The sequence below is a fragment of the Mirounga leonina genome, unplaced genomic scaffold (genome assembly GCF_011800145.1).
Source record: "Mirounga leonina isolate KUSES-001 unplaced genomic scaffold, KU_Mleo_1.0 Mir_125, whole genome shotgun sequence".
Classification (NCBI taxonomy): domain Eukaryota; kingdom Metazoa; phylum Chordata; class Mammalia; order Carnivora; family Phocidae; genus Mirounga; species Mirounga leonina.
In genome coordinates, this window is record NW_023270305.1 from 68,712,486 (window position 1) to 68,731,577 (window position 19,092).

The window sequence follows — 19,092 nt, forward strand, 5'->3', positions numbered from 1 at the left end:
ATACATTGAGGTCAAATGAGCCCACTAGATAATTACATGCTAATTCAGATACCATCTTATCTGCGTCCTAGTGTGTATATTAAGGGGAACAGAAGCCAGAGCTTAAGGGAAAAAAATGTATGGCAGAGAAACTTAAAACTGAGGAGATGCTCCTCATTTACTGAATTGTTTGTTTCCTGCAAATTGGAGAAACTTAAGCTTGCCATCCTGATTGGCCGCACATTTGTGTTCTCACTGCAGGAGCATAATCTGAGGATCAGGGAAGCCGGGCAGGGCAAGGGGTTTTTGCACCTCTCCTTGAGTTGTTTCACGTCAGGATTCCCTGGTGTCCCAGTTAGGGAGAGAAGAGGTTAAGATAGATAAGCAGCAGAGAGTAGAGGGGCATCCAAGGGAGCAGAGATTCCCCAGGAGGCCCAATCTCCCCGGAAATGCCCCAGACCCAGAGCTCTGGAAAAGGCTAAGTAAGAGCAGAGAGCAGAAAGAAGTGCCTTCATTAATGGTTAACCTTTATTGAATACTTAATCCCCCAAATGCTATAGATAGGAACTGAGGCTCAAAGAGGCTAAGAATCTTTTCCAGACGTGTGACAACTAACTGGCAACCCCAGCTATTCTCCTCCAGAGGCCAAGCTCTTAACCCTTGCTCTGTGTCGCTTTTCAGTAAGATCGTGGCTATTAAGAAAGAGAAGATTGGGAAATTCCAATAATTCCAGGCTGGAAAATTTATTGTCAGTTCTAGATTTTTTTTTTTTTAATTGAGGTACAGTTGACATATAACAATTTGTTTCAGGTGTACAGCATAATAATTCCATATTTTCATAAATGTTTGCCATAGTAAGTCTAGTTAACTATATCCATCACTCACCACACGTAGATAACAAAATCTTTTTTTCTTGTGATGAGAAGTTTTTTTGTTTTTTTTTAAGATTTTATTTATTTATTTGACACACACACACACACACACACACACAAAGCACAAGCAGGGGAGAAGCAGACTCCCTGCTGAGCAAGGAGCCAGATGCCGGACTCGATCCCAGGACCCTGGCATCATGACTTGAGCCGAAGGCAGATGCTTAACAACTGAGCCACCCAGGTGTCCCGTGATGAGAAGTGTTTTTTTTTTTTTTAAAGATTTTATTTATTTATTTGACAGATAGATAGAGAGCACAAGTAGGCAGAGAGGCAGGCAGAGGGAGAAGGAGAAGCAGACTCTCCACTGAGCAGGGAGCCCGACGCGGGGCTCAATCCCAGGACCCTGGGATCATGACCTGAGCCGAAGGCAGCTGCTTAACCAACTGAGCCACCCAGGCGCCCCCCGTGATGAGAAGTTTTAAGATCTTCTCTCTCTTTTAAAAGATTTTATTTATTTATTTATTTATTTATTTATTTATTTATTTATTTATTCATTCATTCATTCATTCATTCATTCATTCATTTATTTGAGAGAGGAGAGAGCATGAGCATGGAGGAGAGGCAGAGGGAGAGAGAGAGAGAAGCAGGCTCCCAGCTGAGCAAGCAGCCCCCCTGGGGCTCAATCCCAGGACCCTGGGATTATGACCTGAGCTGAAGGCAGACGCTTTAACCTACTGAGCCACCCAGGCGCCCCTAAAATCTACTCTTTCGGCAATTTTCATATATATGAATTAATATTATTAGTTACCGTGTAGTTACTGTAGTTACCATGCTGGGCATTACATCCCAGAACTTCTTTATCTTACAACTGGAAGTTTGTACCTTCTCACCACGTTGCCCCATTTTGCCCACCCCCCACCTCTTGCCTCTGGCCACCACCTAGATTTGTTTTAAAGGAAACTTTTCATTGAAGCAAAGTGCATAAATCATTAAGTATACGACTTGATAGTTTTTCACAAAGGAACACCCCTGTGTAACTCTTACTGAGTTCAGGAAATAGAACATTACCGACAACGTCGAAGGTTATGTACCCTCTAGGGTACCCTCCCAATTACTGCCTCTGTTCCCCCAGTCATCGTGGGTTAATTTTTTCCACTTCTGAACTTTTACAAGCGAATCATTAGTATGTGTCCTTTGTGTCTGGTGCCTTCTGCTCAACATGAAGGTTAGGAGTTTCATCCATGTTGTATGTAGCTGTAGTTTATTCCTTTTTTTTGCTAGATAGTATTCCATGATAGAAATATACTGGGTTGTTGATGACATCTCAGTTGTTTCCAATTTGGAACTGTTTAAATAAGGCCACTAAAAAGTGCTCTCATGCATGTCTTTTGGTGATGTTATGTAGGCATTTCTGTTGGGAATATGCCCAAGTTTGGACTTGCTAGGATATAGTATAGGCACAGGTGAGACCGTTTTCCAGAATGCTCTTTGCTCTTACCAGTTTACACTGCTGTCCCTACAGCTGTGGTGTTATCAGCTCTTTATTTATTTATTTCATTTTAGCCAGTCAGGTAGGTTTGTGGTAGTATCTCCTTGTCATTTTATTATACATTTCCCTAGTGACTGGTGATGTTGAACACATTTTCGTATACTTAGTGTCCTTTATGGGTTAGTGTTTTTTTTTTTTTTTTTTAAGATTTTATTTATTTGACAGAGAGAGAGATAGCGAGAGAGGGAACACAAGCAGGGGGAGTGGGAGAGGGAGAAGCAGGCCTCCCGTGGAGCAGGGAGCCCGATGTGGGACTCGATCCCAGGACCCCGGAATCATGACCTGAGCCGAAGGCAGACGCTTAACGACTGAGCCACCCAGGTGCCCCTGGGTTAGTGTTTTTATATCCTGTTTAAAGATTCTTTGCCTAGGGGCACCTGGGTGGCTCAGTGGTTAAGCGTCTGCCTTCGGCTCAGGTCATGATCCCAGGGTCCTGGGATCGAGCCCCGCATCGGGCCCCCTGCTCAGCCAGGAGCCTGCCTCTCCCTCTCCCTCTCCTGCTCCCCCTGCTTGTATTCCCCCTCTAGCTGTCTCTCTGTGTCAAATAAATAAAATCTTTAAAAAAAAAAAAAGATTCTTTGCCTATACACAAGTTAGGAAGCTGGTATCCAGTGTTATTTTCTAGAAGCTGTAATGTTTGCTTTTCACATTTGGATCTGTAATCCTTCTGGAATTTTTTTTTAGTGTCTGAGGTGTTACAGTCTGATTCTTTTTTTTTAAATCCATATGGATTATCCAGCTGGTCCAGTACTGCTTATTGCAAAGACTGTCTTTCCCCACTGAGCTGTGGTATATGTGTGGGTCTCTCAGGACTCTCCTATTCCCTTGGTCTGTTTGTCTGTCCGTGCTCCAGTACTACATTGACATACTTGCCGTAGTTTTCTAATAGGTGTTGATATTTGGTAATAATGATTCTGTTCTTTGTTCTTCTTCAAGATTATCTTGACTATTCTTTAGCTTTTTTCCTGAGAATTTAATGGAATTGCACTGAATCTAGAGATCCACTTGAAGACCTGACAGTTCTATAGTGGTGAATCTTCCAGTCCAGAGACATGGCTACCCCTCCATTGTTTTTTTTTTTTAAGATTTTATTTATTTATTTGACAGAGAGAGACACAGCGAGAGAGGGAACACAAGCAGGGGGAGTGGGAGAGGGAGAAGCAGGCTTCCCGTGGAGCAGGGAGCCTGATGTGGGACTCGATCCCAGGACCCTGGGATCATGACCTGAGCTAAGGCAGACGCTTAACCGACTGAGCCACCCAGGTGCCCCAGATGTATTCTTTATGATACAACACAAGTAAGGATAATTTTTGTATAGTGTAAATTTTGTATATAATTTTTGAATCCATTGACCTTGTTAAATTCACTCATTCTAATAGTTTATTTTAGATTCTTTTGGACTGTTTACACATAAGTATGTTGCCTGTGAATAATGGCAGTTTTATTTACTTATTGCTACACCTTGTACATTTTATATCTTGTTCTTGCTTAATTTCATTGGCTGGGACCTCTAGGACGGTGTTGAACTGGTGCCTCATTCTAGGTCTCAGGGAAAAGCTTTCCAAATTTGTCAGTAGGTATGATTTTACTGTGGTTTTTTGGTAGATTTCCTTTATCAGATCAAAAAGGTTTCCTTCTTTTTCTAGTTGGCTAAGAGTTTTTATAATGAATAGATGTTGCATTTTACCAAATCCTTTTTAAATAACTGTTGAGATGATTGATTTATTGCCTTTATTCTGAATTATACCGATTGATTTTTGAATGTTCACCCATAAACATTTATTGCATAACCAGAATAAACCTGACTTAGTCATGATGTATGATCCTTGCCACGCATCATTGGATTTGATTTGCCAGTATCTTTATTTAGAATTTTGGCATCTGTGTTCATGAGAGAAAGAGGTCTACCACTGTTTTTTCCAGCCATTAAACAACCAAGCACCGAGGAAGACATTACAAGATATCTCTGTTAGGGTTTTGGTTTTTGTTTTATGGCAGGAAAAATAATTGTTTAGTAATTAAGTCCTTTCCCTCTTCTAACTAATAGCCCAGTTTGGGTGAGCAAGTTTGAACATATCAAGTAATATTCTTGCCCTCTTCCACCTCCTCCCCTGAACAGTATAAGCCCCAAACCAAATGTTGCTTCAGGTTTTCTTCCTCTCAGGTTTGGATGTGAGGTCTAGGATGACTTTTATAGTTTGTAAACATTTGGACACAGTATGTGATTATCAGTTACCACTGGGGGCTCACCAAGGTAAAAAAAAAAAATGCTTGCTTTCTTTTTTTTTTTTTCTTTTGTGATGGGGATAGGATTACTCCGTTAATTAGAAAGCTAGCCCCAGACTTAATGTATCTTGATGTCAGTCAGCTAAGCATTTAACAATTTCCTGTTACATCTTTGTGACAAACAAACATGGGACATGTGGGCTCATTAATAATGGTCCATCTTTTAGATCGAATCTTCTGTAGGTTACTAGCTGGTTGCACAAACAGGGCCGAAGAATGGGTGCTTCCCAGGGCAGTAAGGGAGCTCTGAGTCTGTAAGCAGTTGAGCAGAGAGGCATGATAAAGAAGGGGCTCCTCCTGGGTGGGGGGCTAGGGTGGGAGGCTAGATGGCCAGGAGCCAGGATAATAGAGGACAAGGTCAGAGGTGCTCCTGAGAAGAGAGGACAGGGAGAAAGGGGGAAGCAGTTTGCTGTAAGGGTCCGAAGTCGAAAGGAGGCTGGTGGTGCTGACGGATGGCTGGGGACCCCCTGGGCACCTCCTGATCGGTCGTTCGCCCCTGCCCTTCCCATGCTCAGGGAGGCATTGTCAGCCGGGCCAGCACCTTCTCTCCACTTCATTTTCTTCGGTGGCACAAAATAGCTCTAGTTCTGTGTATTCCTCCCTGCCTTCCGAACTGCCCCTGGCTGTGTGCTCCAGGAGAGGTTTCCACATCCCTGAGAACAAAGACACCAGCATTAGATCTGACCTCACTCCTTAGATAACCTAAGAAGCTTAAAGCCCCAAACCTATCTTTTGACCCAGTGATTCTCCTTCTAGGAATGTATCTCAAGGACAGAGATATAACCAAATATATTTATTACAAAGATTTTCATAATGGAACAAAGTGGGGGGGCACAAGTTAAGAGCCCAGTGGGGTTTGGGATTATTTACAAATGTGTACAATGAAATATTATGAGGCCTTTCAATTTTTAAAAATGTTTTTATGACATGGGAAAATAGAGAGAATGTGAAGTATTTACAAATTATCTAATTTTAAACCCCCCCCCCAAATAGTTAACAGTAGTTGTCTTTGAAAGGCAGGATTATAAGTGATCTTAATGTCCTTTGCACTTTTGTTACCAATATCAGAAAAAAATATATACATATATATATACAAATCAGGTGTAAAAATCATTATAAGAGAATTGGGGAAATTAGAACACTTGATGTTAATGATCTTAAGGAATTATATATTTAGATATGGTATTGTGTTCTATTGTGGTCTGCGTTGTAAGAGTCCTTATCTTTTAGAGATACCAACCCAAATGCCTGTAAAACTTATAGATGTTTACAGATAAAATCTGAGATTTGCTTCCAAATAAGCCAGTGAAGTGGGTAGGAGGGAAGAGGAAACAAGATGGGCCACAGGAGTTGGAGTTGTTAATTGTTTAAGTTCAGTGAAGGGCCCTGAGGGTGTAATTACATTATTTCCTGTACTTTTGTAGATGCTTGATAGTTTCCATCATAAAAGGTGAAAAAATTAGAGACTGCTGGCTAAATGAAAAAATCAAAGGCATGAAGCCCTGTCCCTGGGTGAGAGACCAGTCTTAGGGTCTCCTGACATCCGCTTGTCAACAGCTTCACCCCTGGGGTGCTTGGGTTAAAAGAATATTATTTAGAGAAGCCCGATTTCTGAATTCCAGCGCCGCCCCCCCCCTCCCGCCCCGCAGTGTGATGATCCTGGACAGGACTTCCCTGAGCCTCAGTTTCCTCCCGTGAATAGTAGATGTGCGAGGGATAGTGCCTGGACCCCCCTCCCCAGAACATGCTCACCCTCACTGTTCCATAGCTGGGGGGGGAGGTGGGCCCTGAGGGGGACACCCGAGTAACTCCTCTGAGAGGGGACAGTGAAGGTCTGGCCACCACCTTCAGGGCTCAAAAGGGAGCTCTCCAGACTTTTTTGTTCATGCCACCCTATTAGAAAAAACGTTTTAAAAATTTGTACCTCCGTTCATTCAAAAATTGTATACACGTACTGTTTTACTAATACATATGTTCTTTTTTTTTTTTTTAAGATCTTATTTGTTTATTTGACAGAGCGAGACACAGCGAGAGAGGGAACACAAGCAGGGGGAGTGGGAGAGGGAGAAGCAGGCTTCCCGCTGAGCAGGGAGCCCAACATGGGACTCGATCCCAGGACCCAGGGATCATGACCTGAGCCAAAGGCAGATAGATGCCCAGTGACTGAAAGGGGGATGCCACCCCGGCGTCCCTTCAAACCGTTTCTTTACAATTTTGAATTATTTTGGCCAACCACTCCTCAGTCGTACCCCCCCCCCCCCCCCCCCCCGCTGCTACTGGTGTTCCCCCTGCTGACTGACAGAGGGCTGGCAGGGGGAGGAGAGGACCCACTCTGGACTTTGTAGGTGCCGTGCTTGCTTTACTCGTGTTCCCTTCACTCTGGGATTTCCTTGCAGGGGTCTTGTTAAGCGACGGTCCATTTTGTGAGCATTGATTTGGCTAAAAGTGCTTAACATGATCTGTAAACCGTGTCACTGGGCACACCTCATCTGTAGCTCCTCTCACTTGGCTGGGGAGCGATTGAGTGAGGCCAGGAGCCCCTTCCCGTGGGGACAGAGCCCACTGTCAGTCTTGTATAAACAAAAGCTAAAGTCACTTATTTATTTTGGAATACAAATAAATGTGAACGGAGTCTGGGATGAATACCCCTTTTGGCGACCCTGTTCTAGAAGGTCCCAGACGGCTGGGCTGTGTGTGTACGTGCAGTGTCAGGCTGCGTTGTTGTCTTGCTCAGAATGGCTGGGCAAGTCTCCTGGTAAGTCTCTAGAAATGCTTTTCTGTTTTGGCAACTGGGCTGCAGTGTCTGCATTTCCATTTCTCTTTTCCCTGCAGCTGTCCTCCTGTTCCTTCCTGTCTTTTTTTCTTCCTGCTTCACTCAGTTTTTTCCTTTTTGTTTTGCCTTCCATTTTCCTTTTCCTTTTAAAAATATAGACCAGCTATAGTGGCTGTATTTATTGATGGCTTACTTATTGGGCACCTGCTGTGTATTTAGCCTCGTACCAGGCATTAAGGAACGAATCAAGAGCCAGTGGATATAACTTCTGCTGGCGAGAGTGGAAATCAGGGAGCCCTACCAGGGAAGGCAGTTTGGAGATTTTGGACAGATTTGGCCAGTGCACAAACCCTTTGACCTAGTAGCTCTGCAGCTGTAGATGTATCGGGATCTCACATGCATCAAATGATGGAGCACAGGGATTTTCATGGCAGCACTGTTTGCAGTAGAAGGAACGGGAAACAAGTGTGTGTCCATCAGCACAGGGAGAGGGTTGAATCCACCCTGGCATCCACCAGTGGGACACTCCACAGGGGAAGGAGAAGGGAGTTCGGTGCTCCAGTGACATCGCTCAATGTAAAACTCAAGGTGCAGAAAGCTGTAATATATTTGTAATTACAATGTAAAAGTAGGGCACCTGGGTGGCTCAGTCAGTTAAGCGTGTCTTCTGCTCAGGTCATGATCTCAGTGTCCTGGTCAGCAGGGAGTCTGCTTCTCCCTCTGCCTCTCCCCCCCGCTCTGATCTCTCTCTCTCTCACACACACACACACATACACACACACTCTCAAATAAATAAAATCTTAAAAAAATAAAATGTAAAAATAAATAATAAATTTATTGTAGAAACTTTCAGAAAGGAGGAAAATGATTAGAAAATGAAAGGCCCCCCTTTTCCCACCACTCCGAATGTGAATTTTTTTGGTGTGTTTTCTAGTAAGTCAGCAATGAACCAACTATGTTGCTTTCTCCCGCCCCTCAATATGAGACATCATTCTTATCCTTTCTGATTGTAAATGTAAAAACAAGAAAGTAATATATGCTGACTTTAAAATGCATTAAGCAGAAGAAACTGGCGTAGTTCACTTATTGTCTTGTTTTGTAACTTCTTGCTTTACGCAAATGGTGAACTGCTCTCTCTAAATAAATTTCTGTCTACGTCAGCCTAATTTTTAGTGGCTGCAGTAGTGTGTCATAAACCACACTGGATGGACCCTCCTGGGCACAGCTTGCACACCAGCCCAGGTTTTCCCTTTGTATTAAGGTCTTTCCTAGAAGTGGAAGAAATGGCTGAGGCCAAGGTCTTGCACATTTTCCGTTTTGACACGTGCTGCCAAATCCTGAAGAAAAAATGCCATTGTTCTCTCCAGTACTGCACTGATTTTGTCTCTGTGGTCTTACAGTAGATTTTAACTTATATTAAAATTAAGGATCTCCTCAGTGTTCTTTTAAGTTGCTTATTGATTGAACAGCTCACCTCCTGCCCCTCCCGTCTGGTCCTCTCTACTTAGGGATACTTAACAGAAACTTCTTGTTGTGTGTAGCTCTCCCAGCCTCTTGTTGAGGGGTGCCAGGGTGGAAGGTTGTGCAGGGGTGTGTCTCCTGCTGATGGGCTTCTCTGCTTCCTCGCCTACGCCCAAGCATGCCCCCACCTGTGTCTTCTTGCTGGGATGGGCTGCCCCTCCTGCTGGTCGAGGTCAGCACTATTAATAGTCAGCTTAATCCTGCCCCTGGCCTGGGTGGAGGGAGGAATGAAGGGGGATTCCCAGGAAATCAGGGTGCCCTGTTGCCTGCAAGTGCAGACCCATGGCCCGAGGTCCCATCTTTTGGCAGCCAGGCCAGCACCTCTCCCCAAGGGAGGTGTCTGAGAGCTCAGGGCCTGTGCTGGGAGCCTGGGAGGTTGGGGGCTGGGATTTGCTGGGGGACGAGCGGGGAAGATGCCCAGGACACCATTTAGGGTAGTGGGAATCCCTTGTCTGATCTGGGGCTTCTGGATTTTTCTGCATGAGAAAAGGCAGCTGGAGCTAGTGAGTAGGGCCCTCTCCAGGACCTAGTGGACTTTGAAACCCAGCACCTTGTAATGTGTTTCTCTTACGGTCTTTGAGAGATAAAGTTTTTTATGGGGGGGGAGAGGACACAGCCGTTTGCTAAGATGGGCACTGTGGAAGGCTGGACAAAGGTCGATGGAAGGCAGAGTGGGCAAGCTTGCCAGCCAGGTGTGGCCCAGAGCAGACCGAGGGCGGCTTAAAGGTGCCTCCGTTCCCACAGCCAGGTTGCCCCTTACCAACAGTGCGTGAGTTTAAAAGGTGCTAGAAGCCCCAAGTCCCTGGAGGAAGCAGTAGGAGAGTCTTTTTTAAAGTTACTTTAATGAATGTATTTCTTTCTGATTATAAAATTATAAAATTAATACTATTGACTTTGGAAAGGTTGGAATTTCTCTTCAGAAAAGTGTAAGAAAGAAACAAACCATCATGAACCCCCCCATACGTTTAGGTTTAATCATATGAAATTGTCATTGTGGTTGGTCAAAAATGGTCAAATATCAACAATTTCACATGGATCAGCCAAATAAGAGCATTTTGCTGTATTTCCTCAGTCTTTTTTCTGTGAACAAGGACTACTTTGAAAAATGGGGACTTCTCAGCTTTTGGGGTAGATTATTATTTACATTTTCATGTTCCATTTCTCATCCCAGCCACCCCCAAAATCCAATTATCCAGTTGAATGGACACTAATAATAAAATGAGGCAACTCATTAAGATAAAAATTCTGTAGTAGACTTAAATTTCATACAATGAGGATCATAAATAAAGGTCCTCAGTTGGCTCTTTTATTTATTTATTTTAAATTTTTAAATTTTTTTAAAGATTTTATTTATTTATTTGACAGAGCGAGATACAGCGAGAGAGGGAACACAGGCAGGGGGAGTGGGAGAGGGAGAAGCAGGCCTCCTGCCGAGCAGGGAGCCCGATGTGGGCTTGATCCCAGGACCCTGGGATCATGACCTGAGCAGACGCTTAATAACTGAGCCACCCAGGTGCCCGGCTCTTTTATTTTATTTGTTTATTTATTTTTAAAGATTTTATTTATTTATTTGAGAGAGAGCGTGCATGAGAGGGGGGAGGGTCAGAGGGAGAAGCAGACTCCCCGCCAAGCAGGGAGCCCGATGTGGGACTCGATCCAGGGACTCCAGGATCATGACCTGAGCTGAAGGCAGTCACTCAACCAACTGAGCCACCCAGGCGCCCCCAGCTCTTTTATTTTAAAAGGTAAATAAAAAATGATTTTTGAATTATAGAAACTTCTTAATTACTAAAATTCAAAAGAATTCTTCCAGTCTTCACCCCTTTCCCCCTTTGCGTTGATTACATTTCTCCTAAGGAAACGTGTGAACTGAGTCATTCATTCCACAAATATCCATCCATTAAACACTTGCTGTGTGCCACTCACCATTCTGAGTTTTGGGGACACAGACTAAAGCCCCTGCTGTGATGCAGCTCAAAATCTAGCAGAAGACGGGCCATAAACGATAAATAGAATGAATAAGCATTTTTTTTTTTAAGATTTTATTTATTTGAGAGCGAGAATGAGAGAGAGAGAGAGAGAGCATGAGAGGGGGAGGGTCAGAGGGAGAAGCAGACTCCCCGCCAAGCAGGGAGCCCGATGCGGGACTCGATCCCGGGACTCCAGGATCATGACCTGAGCTGAAGGCAGTCGCTTAACCAACTGAGCCACCCAGGCGCCCTGAATAAGCATATTATATCATGTATTTTAGGTGCTTTAATGACTAGGGTTGGGGTGCTGGAGGAGGGGTCGCAGTTTTAAGGGCCACATTTGGACAAAGACCTCAAGCAGCGGGGGCAAGCTACCCAGTTATGTGGGGCAGGAGCAAGCCAGGCAAAGGGAGCAGCCTCTTGTATGAGGAACAGCAAGGAGGCCTGTGGCTGACCTGAGCGCTGGAGAGAAAGGAGTAGGGACGGGAGAGGGTCAGCATCAAGGGCCCTGAGACCGGGGCCACTGTGGGGGGTGGGGCTTTTCCTTGCAGTGAGTCAAGGAGCCGCTTGGAGGTACTTGGTGGGGCATGAGGTGACCTGACTGTGCCCCTCTTGCTGCTGTGTTGAGAGCCAACCCGGGCTCTGGGATAAAGCAGGGAGCTGACCAGAGGCTAGTCTAGCTGTGTGGATGAGGAGATGATGTAGCCCAGACTGATAGTAGCAGTGGAAGCCACCAGAAGTGGCTGGAGTCTAGGTGTCCGATGCAGGCAGAACTGACGGGATCTGATGGAAAGGTTGGATAGAGAAGGGTAGAGAAACAGAGGAGGCGCAGTTTACTCCCCCATGGCCTGATCTACTGGACAGACAGAGATGAGGACTGGACAGACAGAGATGAGGAAGGCTGGGCGGGGAAAGGGCAGGAACTTGGTTTGGGCCATGTGGAGTTCAAGGTGTTAGGCATCCGGAGGAGCTGGCTCGCTGTCAGCCTGCAGTTGGGTATAGAGTTTGGAGGATGCAGGACAGGGATGGGCCCCAAGTGTTTATTGGAGACACCTTGACATACAGTTTGTATTTAAAGTCATGAGGCAAGGGACCAGGTCCAAGGACTGAGCCCTGGGACCCTCTTACATAAAGAGGTCAGGGAGAAGGAGCAGCCCCTGAGGTCAGAGGAACACCAGGAGAGCTGTGTGCCTGAAAGCCAAGGAGAGGGAGGGTTTCCAGGAAGCGGGAGAGAGTGACCCCTGGTCAGAAGCTGCAGCCTGAGCATGAAACCCCACCACTGGAGGTCAGTGGTGACCTTGGCAAGAGAGGTTCTCTGGCCAAGGAGGAGAATCTCTGGCCCAGCCCTCTCCTGCACCCTCCAAACTCTATACCCAACTGCTAAGAATATTAAAAAAAAAAAAAAGCCTCCTCCGGGCAGAGAAATTAGAAAAAGGCAAACGCAGTTCAGAGTCCCATGGCTGGGCCAGCAGAGGGTAGCCTACTGTCCCCCAGCCCAGCACCTGTGTGTGGGGCCCCAGCTAGCCAGCCACAGTCAGCGCCCCACACTGGGCTCTCAGCGCTCCCAGCAGGGCTGACTGTGGGCGGTGTCCCGGGTTTGGACACCTACAAGTTCCTGTCTCTAGAGGGCGCCCGCACGCACCACCGATGCCACACACAAAGGATCCTCAGAGAGAGGAGGGCTGGAGGGCTGAGAGTGGCGGCAAGACTGGGCTCAAGGAATCAGCTCATTTCCTCTGCACGACGGATGTTTCCATCCTTTAGAGAAGCCACCAGCCTTTCCCGGTGTGGCCCAGTGCGACCCCTGACTGTGTGTCAGGATTTGTTGTGAGCCCGTGGTTAACTGGAGGTTTGGTGGGGAGGAGGACGTTTTTCTCAGGTTATTGAAGCTGTGTCTCTTCTGCGTAGGGGCTCTGACTTCTGGGCTCTGAGCAAGGCTCTGCTGACTGAGCCACCTTCAGACATATCCCATTCCCCGGGACTTAGTCTGTGCCAGTTGAGGCACAGAGGGTCCTTGCTCACCCTAGACTCTCGCTAGTTTCCCTCTGTGTGTTCCCCTTATTTTTGTTTTCCCCCTGATTTTTTTCTCAATTAAAAAAATTCTAGAGTTGGGGCACCTGGGTGGCTCAGTTGGTTGAGCAACTGCCTTCGGCTCAGGTCATGATCCTGGAGTCCCGGGATCGAGTCCCGCATCGGGCTCCCTGCTCAGCAGAGAGTCTGCTTCTCCCCCTGACCCTCCCCCCTCTCATGCTCTCTCTCTCTATCTCATTCTCTCTCTCAAATAAATAAATAAATAAAATCTTAAAAAAAAAATTCTAGAGTAAAACCTGCCCATCGAATAGAACAATGTTAGAAGGAGCCAGAGTAAGGAGGGGTAGTAGGGCCCCTCCCCCAAGCTCTACTTAATGCGGGAGGAGACCACTGTTACCTCTTCTCTGCAATTCAAGGCAGTTCAGCATCTCCCCCAGCTCCCCAAGTCTCTGCAGAGAAAGTGGGCACCATGCAGTCTGTCCCTCTGCTTGCTCTTCCGCCAGCAGCCTGTGTTGGGCTTCATTCCACGTTCTGTCCATTCAGCCTGCTGCCTTTTCCCCAGAGCAGTGGCGGCCCCCCTCAGTACTCCTGGTCCATTGCTATTGATTTAGGTGGTTTCTGGTTTGAGGTTGTTAAAAACAATGTTCTTCTGTTGAACCTCTTTGCTTCTGTGTCTTCCTGCTTTGGAGAAGATTATATCCAACTTCCTACCAGTGGAATTTCTGAGTCCAAGGTTAGGAACCTTTCGGTTTTTTTTGTTTTTTTTGTTTTTTTTAAAGATTTTATTTATTTATTTGAGAGAGAGAATGAGAGAGAGAGAGCATGAGAGGGGGGAGGGTCAGATGGAGAAGCAGACTCCCCGCCAAGCAGGGAGCCCGATGCGGGACTCGATCCCGGGACTCCAGGATCATGACCTGAGCCGAAGGCAGTCGCTTAACCAACTGAGCCACCCAGGCACCCAGGGACCTTTCGTTTTGAGTCATGCTGCCAGATTGGCCTCTTGAAGTGCGCCCGTTTACCTGCCCATCATCCCGAGGACCTGTGAGGGCATGCTTGTTTCGCTTGTTTCCCCCAACACTGGGCATTACCGGTCTTAGAGCGTGCCAGTCTGGAAGGTGGTCAAAGCTTCCCACCTGATGGCATAGTTTAGCCGACTGCCTTAGACCACGGAGAGCATTGTTTCTCTCTTTAGAAGGCACTCTTGGGGGGGCAGCCTCCAGCAGGCAGAGCAGAGAGGCCCGGGGGGCCAGACCCCAGGGTCCTGGCTCTGAGTAGCTGCTGCCCGCTGGAGGCCCTTGATGGGTCTCTTGTTCTAGTTGGCTCACGTCTAGAAGACACCGGCAAGTCTTTGATCAAGTCTAGCCATGGTTCTGTCTAGGTCTGGTCTAGGTGCATAGTTCTAGCAAGGTGCTGAAAGTTTTTTGACCACAACTCGGAGCTGGAGATGAGTGTATCACAGTGACTGGCACGTGATAGTGAAAGTTGCACAAAACAGTACCCCCCCCTCCCATCACATGTGTCGTACTCTGATATCTTTCTCCTTTATTTTATTTTTTTAAATGCTGGTCCTGAGAACTGGCACCTCTCTGGAGTTCTGAGGAGCACATCCTGGGGTTGGGGGATCTGCAGTGGCCTTGGAGCCTTGGAAAATGCCCTCTACAGAGAAGTCCTTTGATGGGGCCCTCAGACTTGGTTGTGAAGGGGAAGCTGCCCAGGAGACCCTGGCTTGACCTTCTCAGCTCTCCCAGGGCTTTTTCCCTTAGGCTTCTCCAAACCTGTGTCCCTGCGTGGGGTACACAGTTCCATCCAAACTGAAGTGCAGGCCAAGCCTTGGCTGTCTCCCTCCCGTCACGCACTGGAATGAGGGGCACAGGAACAGGATAGAAACCTGGAAGGAGGGCCTGGAAAGCCCTGCCCGCCCTCCCAGCCCCCTGACAAAGCTTCTGTGAAGGGTCCCTCCTCCCCTCCCTCTGCCTTCTGACTTTCTCTTGCTTTAGGTTGAAGGGGTGGCCCTTCTCTAATTATAGTACTTGCCTGGCCTAATTACAGCCTGGGCTAATTTGTTAATGGTTTTGGGAACTGAGAGCCTTTGCCTTGGGCAGTATCACGGCCCCTGGGTACATGCTGGGGCCTTTGCCAAGGAGAGCGGGGTGAAGGAATGTGAGTGGCCCTGGAGGCCCCTTGGGCAGTGTGGGCCGTCTGAGGAGCCCCATGTCCAGTTGGCGCATACACATCTCCAACCGATGGCTCACTGTCCACAGGTTGTCATTGTGGGTCTTTCCCTTCTCCAGGACTCTCAGGAGACCCTGATACATGGCACCAGGCAGGACCTTGCCATTTTCATTCTAATGAAACAAAAGGTCTTTAATGAAATGCCTTTAATGAAATGAAAGATCTTTAATTAAAAAAAATACTTTTGGTTTTCCTTTTCATAAAAGCTGTATCTGTTTGCAGCAGAAACTTCAGGAAATACAGAAAAGGGGAAAAAAAACCACCCATGACCCCACCCCAGTGACTCATGACCCCAAATGTGTTAACATTTTTGTGGTGGTGTCTCATGACTGGGCCCTTTGCTCTTGTCTGACTCATTGCATCTCTCAGGGAAGTCCCACCTGGCCATCGTGCAGAAGGTGAACAACGAGGGTGAAGGTGACCCCTTCTACGAGGTGCTGGGCCTGGTCACGCTGGAAGACGTCATTGAGGAGATCATCAAGTCTGAGATCCTGGACGAGTCGGATATGTACAGTGAGTTCCAGGCTTTCCATTGCCCGAAACCCCTTGCCTGCTCATTCCCTGGGTGTCCCTAGGTGGGAAGGCGGCCACAGTGCAGGGATGTGGGAGGCCCGGCACCCTGAGGCCCAGGAACTGGATGCCTCACATTGGCCAGGGTGAGCAGCAGGCTCGCCCCTCGGATCAGTGAAACCAGGCCACCTTTGTTCCCCCTGGCGTCGTGCCTCGGCATCGAGCCAGGGACCCCGCCTTGATGCAGGCACTGCTGCTTGTGTGTGGAAGACGGGACTGCAGAGCTGGGAGCTGGCGGGCAGGTTCTAGTCTGTTCTGGAGTCAGCAGGGACAGTGTTCTCAGTTCTAGATTCTTTCTCTCACAGCTGACAACCGAAGCCGGAAACGAGTATCTGAGAAGAACAAACGTGACTTCTCAGCCTTCAAAGATGCTGACAATGAGCTTAAAGTGAAAATTTCACCTCAGCTACTTCTGGCTGCTCATCGCTTCCTGGCCACGGGTAAGAGCAAGAGGAGGGCCCTCAGGTGTTGGTGGGATACAGTCCCGGAGGGGGCCTTCTGGGTCTCTGGCTACTTCTTCCCATGGCACAAGGGCTGTGGCAGGTGAAAGGTGCAGGGAAAACATGGCTGCCTCTGAAAGGGGGCGAGGCAGCTTCCCTCCATCCCTGGGGTGCTCCTTGTGGTTTGTTTTCTCTGTTGATGGGTAGTCATTGCAAACTTCTAGGAAGCATTCAAGTTCTGAAAATAACCACTGGGAGAGGGGGGAGGCCAAAAAAAAAAAAAAAAAAAGAACCACTGGGAGTACCTGAGGTGGGCACTGGGGATCCCCTGGATGCTGGGGAGGAGGAGGGAGAAAGAGGCCCTTCCACATGGCATGGGTCCATAGCGCTTGTCTTGACTCATGTACTCAGAGCCTGAATCCAGCTCTGTTCTCGTCACTGCCCCCTCCCCTCTGCCTGCATACGCTGGGGCCAGCAGGACTTCACCTCTAGATCAATGACATTCCTCTCTTCTCACCCCTGATTCAAAGCCCCTTTGGGAACCTGGGTGATTGATTTGAAAAGCTCCTGCCTATTCCCTCCCTCCCCCCAAATCTGACTTCCTTCCCAACCCTCATTTGCTAAAGGGTGTTAATTCTTTATTTTTCCTGCCAGGATATTGATGATGGTGCTAATGATAATAATGATGGTAACATTTATGAAGCACTTTCCATATGCCAAGCATGTGTCTAAGTGCTTTACATGTATTATCCCCTTTAACCTACCATGACCCTACCAAGTGTATTTTGTTCTTGTTTTGTTTTTTAAGGAGTCTCTATACCCAACATGGGGCTCTAACTTGCGACCTTGAGATCAAGAGTCATATGCTCTACCGACTGAGCCAGCCAGGCGCCCCAACCCTATGAAATTTTTTCTTTTTTTTTTAAGAGTTATTTATTTCAGGGGTGCCTGGGTGGCTCAGATGGTTAAGCATCTGCCTTCGGCTCAGGTCATGATCCCAGGGTCCTGGGATCGAGTCCCACATCGGGCTCCTTGCTCGGCGGGAAGCCTGCTTTTCCCTCTCCTTCTACTGCTCCCCTGCTTGTGCTCTCTCTCTCTCTCTGTCAAATAAATAAATAAAATCTTTAAAAAAAAAAAAAGTTATTTATTTCAGAGAGAGAGAGAGCGTGAGCAGAGGGAGAAGAGGGAGAGGAAGAGACTCTCAAGCGGGCTGCAGAGCCCAATGCAGCCTTGATTCTCACCACCCCGAGATCATGACCTGAGCCAAAACCAAGAGTCAGATGCTTAACCGATTAAGCCACCCAGGTGCCCAACCCTATGAAGTTTTTAATCCCATTTTACAGATGAGGAAACTGAGACACAGGTTAAGTAATTGGCCCAAGGTCATGCACTGTCAGCGCAGGAACCACCATTCCAGCCCAGGCAGGCAGACCCGAGTCTAACCAGTCTGGATCCAAGGGGTGCTGCTTTCCCACAGAGGTGCAGAACCGAAGGGAAGGGGGGCCTGGGCAGTGAGCAAGCACAGTGACAGTGTTCCCGGTGCTGCCCGGCCCGGGCCCCCTGTGAAGTCTTCTTCTTCTCTCTTCCTACAGAGGTTCCCCAGTTCAGCCCCTCTCTGATATCAGAGAAAATCCTGCTTCGGCTGCTCAAGTACCCAGATGTCATTCAGGAACTCAAGTTTGACGAGCACAACAAATACTACATCCGCCATTACCTGTACACCCGAAATAAGCCGGCCGACTACTTCATCCTCATCCTGCAGGTGAGCAGCCTGCTCCATGCCTGCCCTCCTGTGCCCACTCTGCCCTCTTCACCTGCTGAGATGGCTGGGGGATGCAGGGCTTTCCTGCGTGTGGCCTGCCCCTGAGCCTCTGCTCCCCCTTTGCCTGTCCTCTTCTTGAGAGGCTACCCTGGAGCCTCCAGGTCAGGGCCCCTGAGCTCGTCAGGGCTCTGGAACCAACTCTTCCTCGCCCTCACTTCTCCCTCTTACCTCGTCCTTTTTTTCCCTCAGTTGAGCTTTCCTTCTCAGCCTGTTTGTCACCCTGACCCTGTGTTCTTCCAGGGGAAGGTGGAGGTGGAGGCCGGGAAGGAGAACATGAAGTTTGAGACAGGCGCCTTCTCCTACTATGGGACCATGGCCCTGTCCTCGCCCACCTCTGGTGAGTCACTGGGCTGCCTCCGTGCTGCCCTCCAGCGTACCTGGTTGGGGGGGACCATGGGGAGTAAGGACGTGTCGGGGAGCCCCGGAAAGCTGACAGCATGTGGTTGTGATAGGAAGCAAGAAGCCCTGACTGGCCTTGGAGCAGGGAGGATGTACGACAGCAGACTGGGCCAGCTGGTCTAGTAGCCGTGGCAGCGGGAAGAATGAGAGAAGGCAGGTGGATGGAGGCTACAGGGTCTTGCTCACGGAGGCGGGGGCAGGGGAATTGAGGTGGGGAGTGAGGGCGTCCAGGGTGTCCATGGCCAGGAGTCAGGCCAGGGCCTGTTTACCAGGCAGGGTGCAGATGGGCTTGGCTTTTCAGGGGGCTTAGCTACTGCCTTTTGGTTAAGGGCTGGTTCTGATGGCATAAAGGGACTTGGGGCAAAGAGGGGACTGGACACAGCCTCCAGGAGAGGTTGTGGGAAGTCCAGGGAAGGGCCGCTCTGGTCACTGTGGTGCTCTGCTTCTCTAGTCCTGGGTGGCTCAGGCTCCTGTTGCCAGGGGGCCTTGTGGCCGGAGTGGGCACCAGATCAGCTCCTTGCTAGTTGCATGGCCCCTTTGAGCCTTGACTGGGGCCCTGGGTTGCTGCAGGCTGGAAAGTGAAAGTCCACTTTGTGGCTGGAGGACAGGCCACACACTGATGTGTGTGTGTGGCTCGTGGAGAGCCTC

General features: G+C 48.1%; 1 protein-coding gene across 3 annotated transcripts in view; it reads left to right on the plus strand.

Moving 5' to 3' along the window:
* CNNM4 (cyclin and CBS domain divalent metal cation transport mediator 4) overlaps window positions 1–19,092 on the plus strand; it is a 36,953-nt gene that overhangs the window by 9,932 nt on the left and 7,929 nt on the right. For all 3 annotated transcript variants that reach the window (XM_035001707.1, XM_035001708.1, XM_035001709.1), the window contains exons 2-5: window positions 15,583–15,726; window positions 16,089–16,223; window positions 17,816–17,985; window positions 18,286–18,382. In XM_035001707.1, coding sequence (XP_034857598.1) covers window positions 15,583–15,726; window positions 16,089–16,223; window positions 17,816–17,985; window positions 18,286–18,382 — 546 coding nt within the window. The remainder of the gene's footprint in view (window positions 1–15,582; window positions 15,727–16,088; window positions 16,224–17,815; window positions 17,986–18,285; window positions 18,383–19,092) is intronic.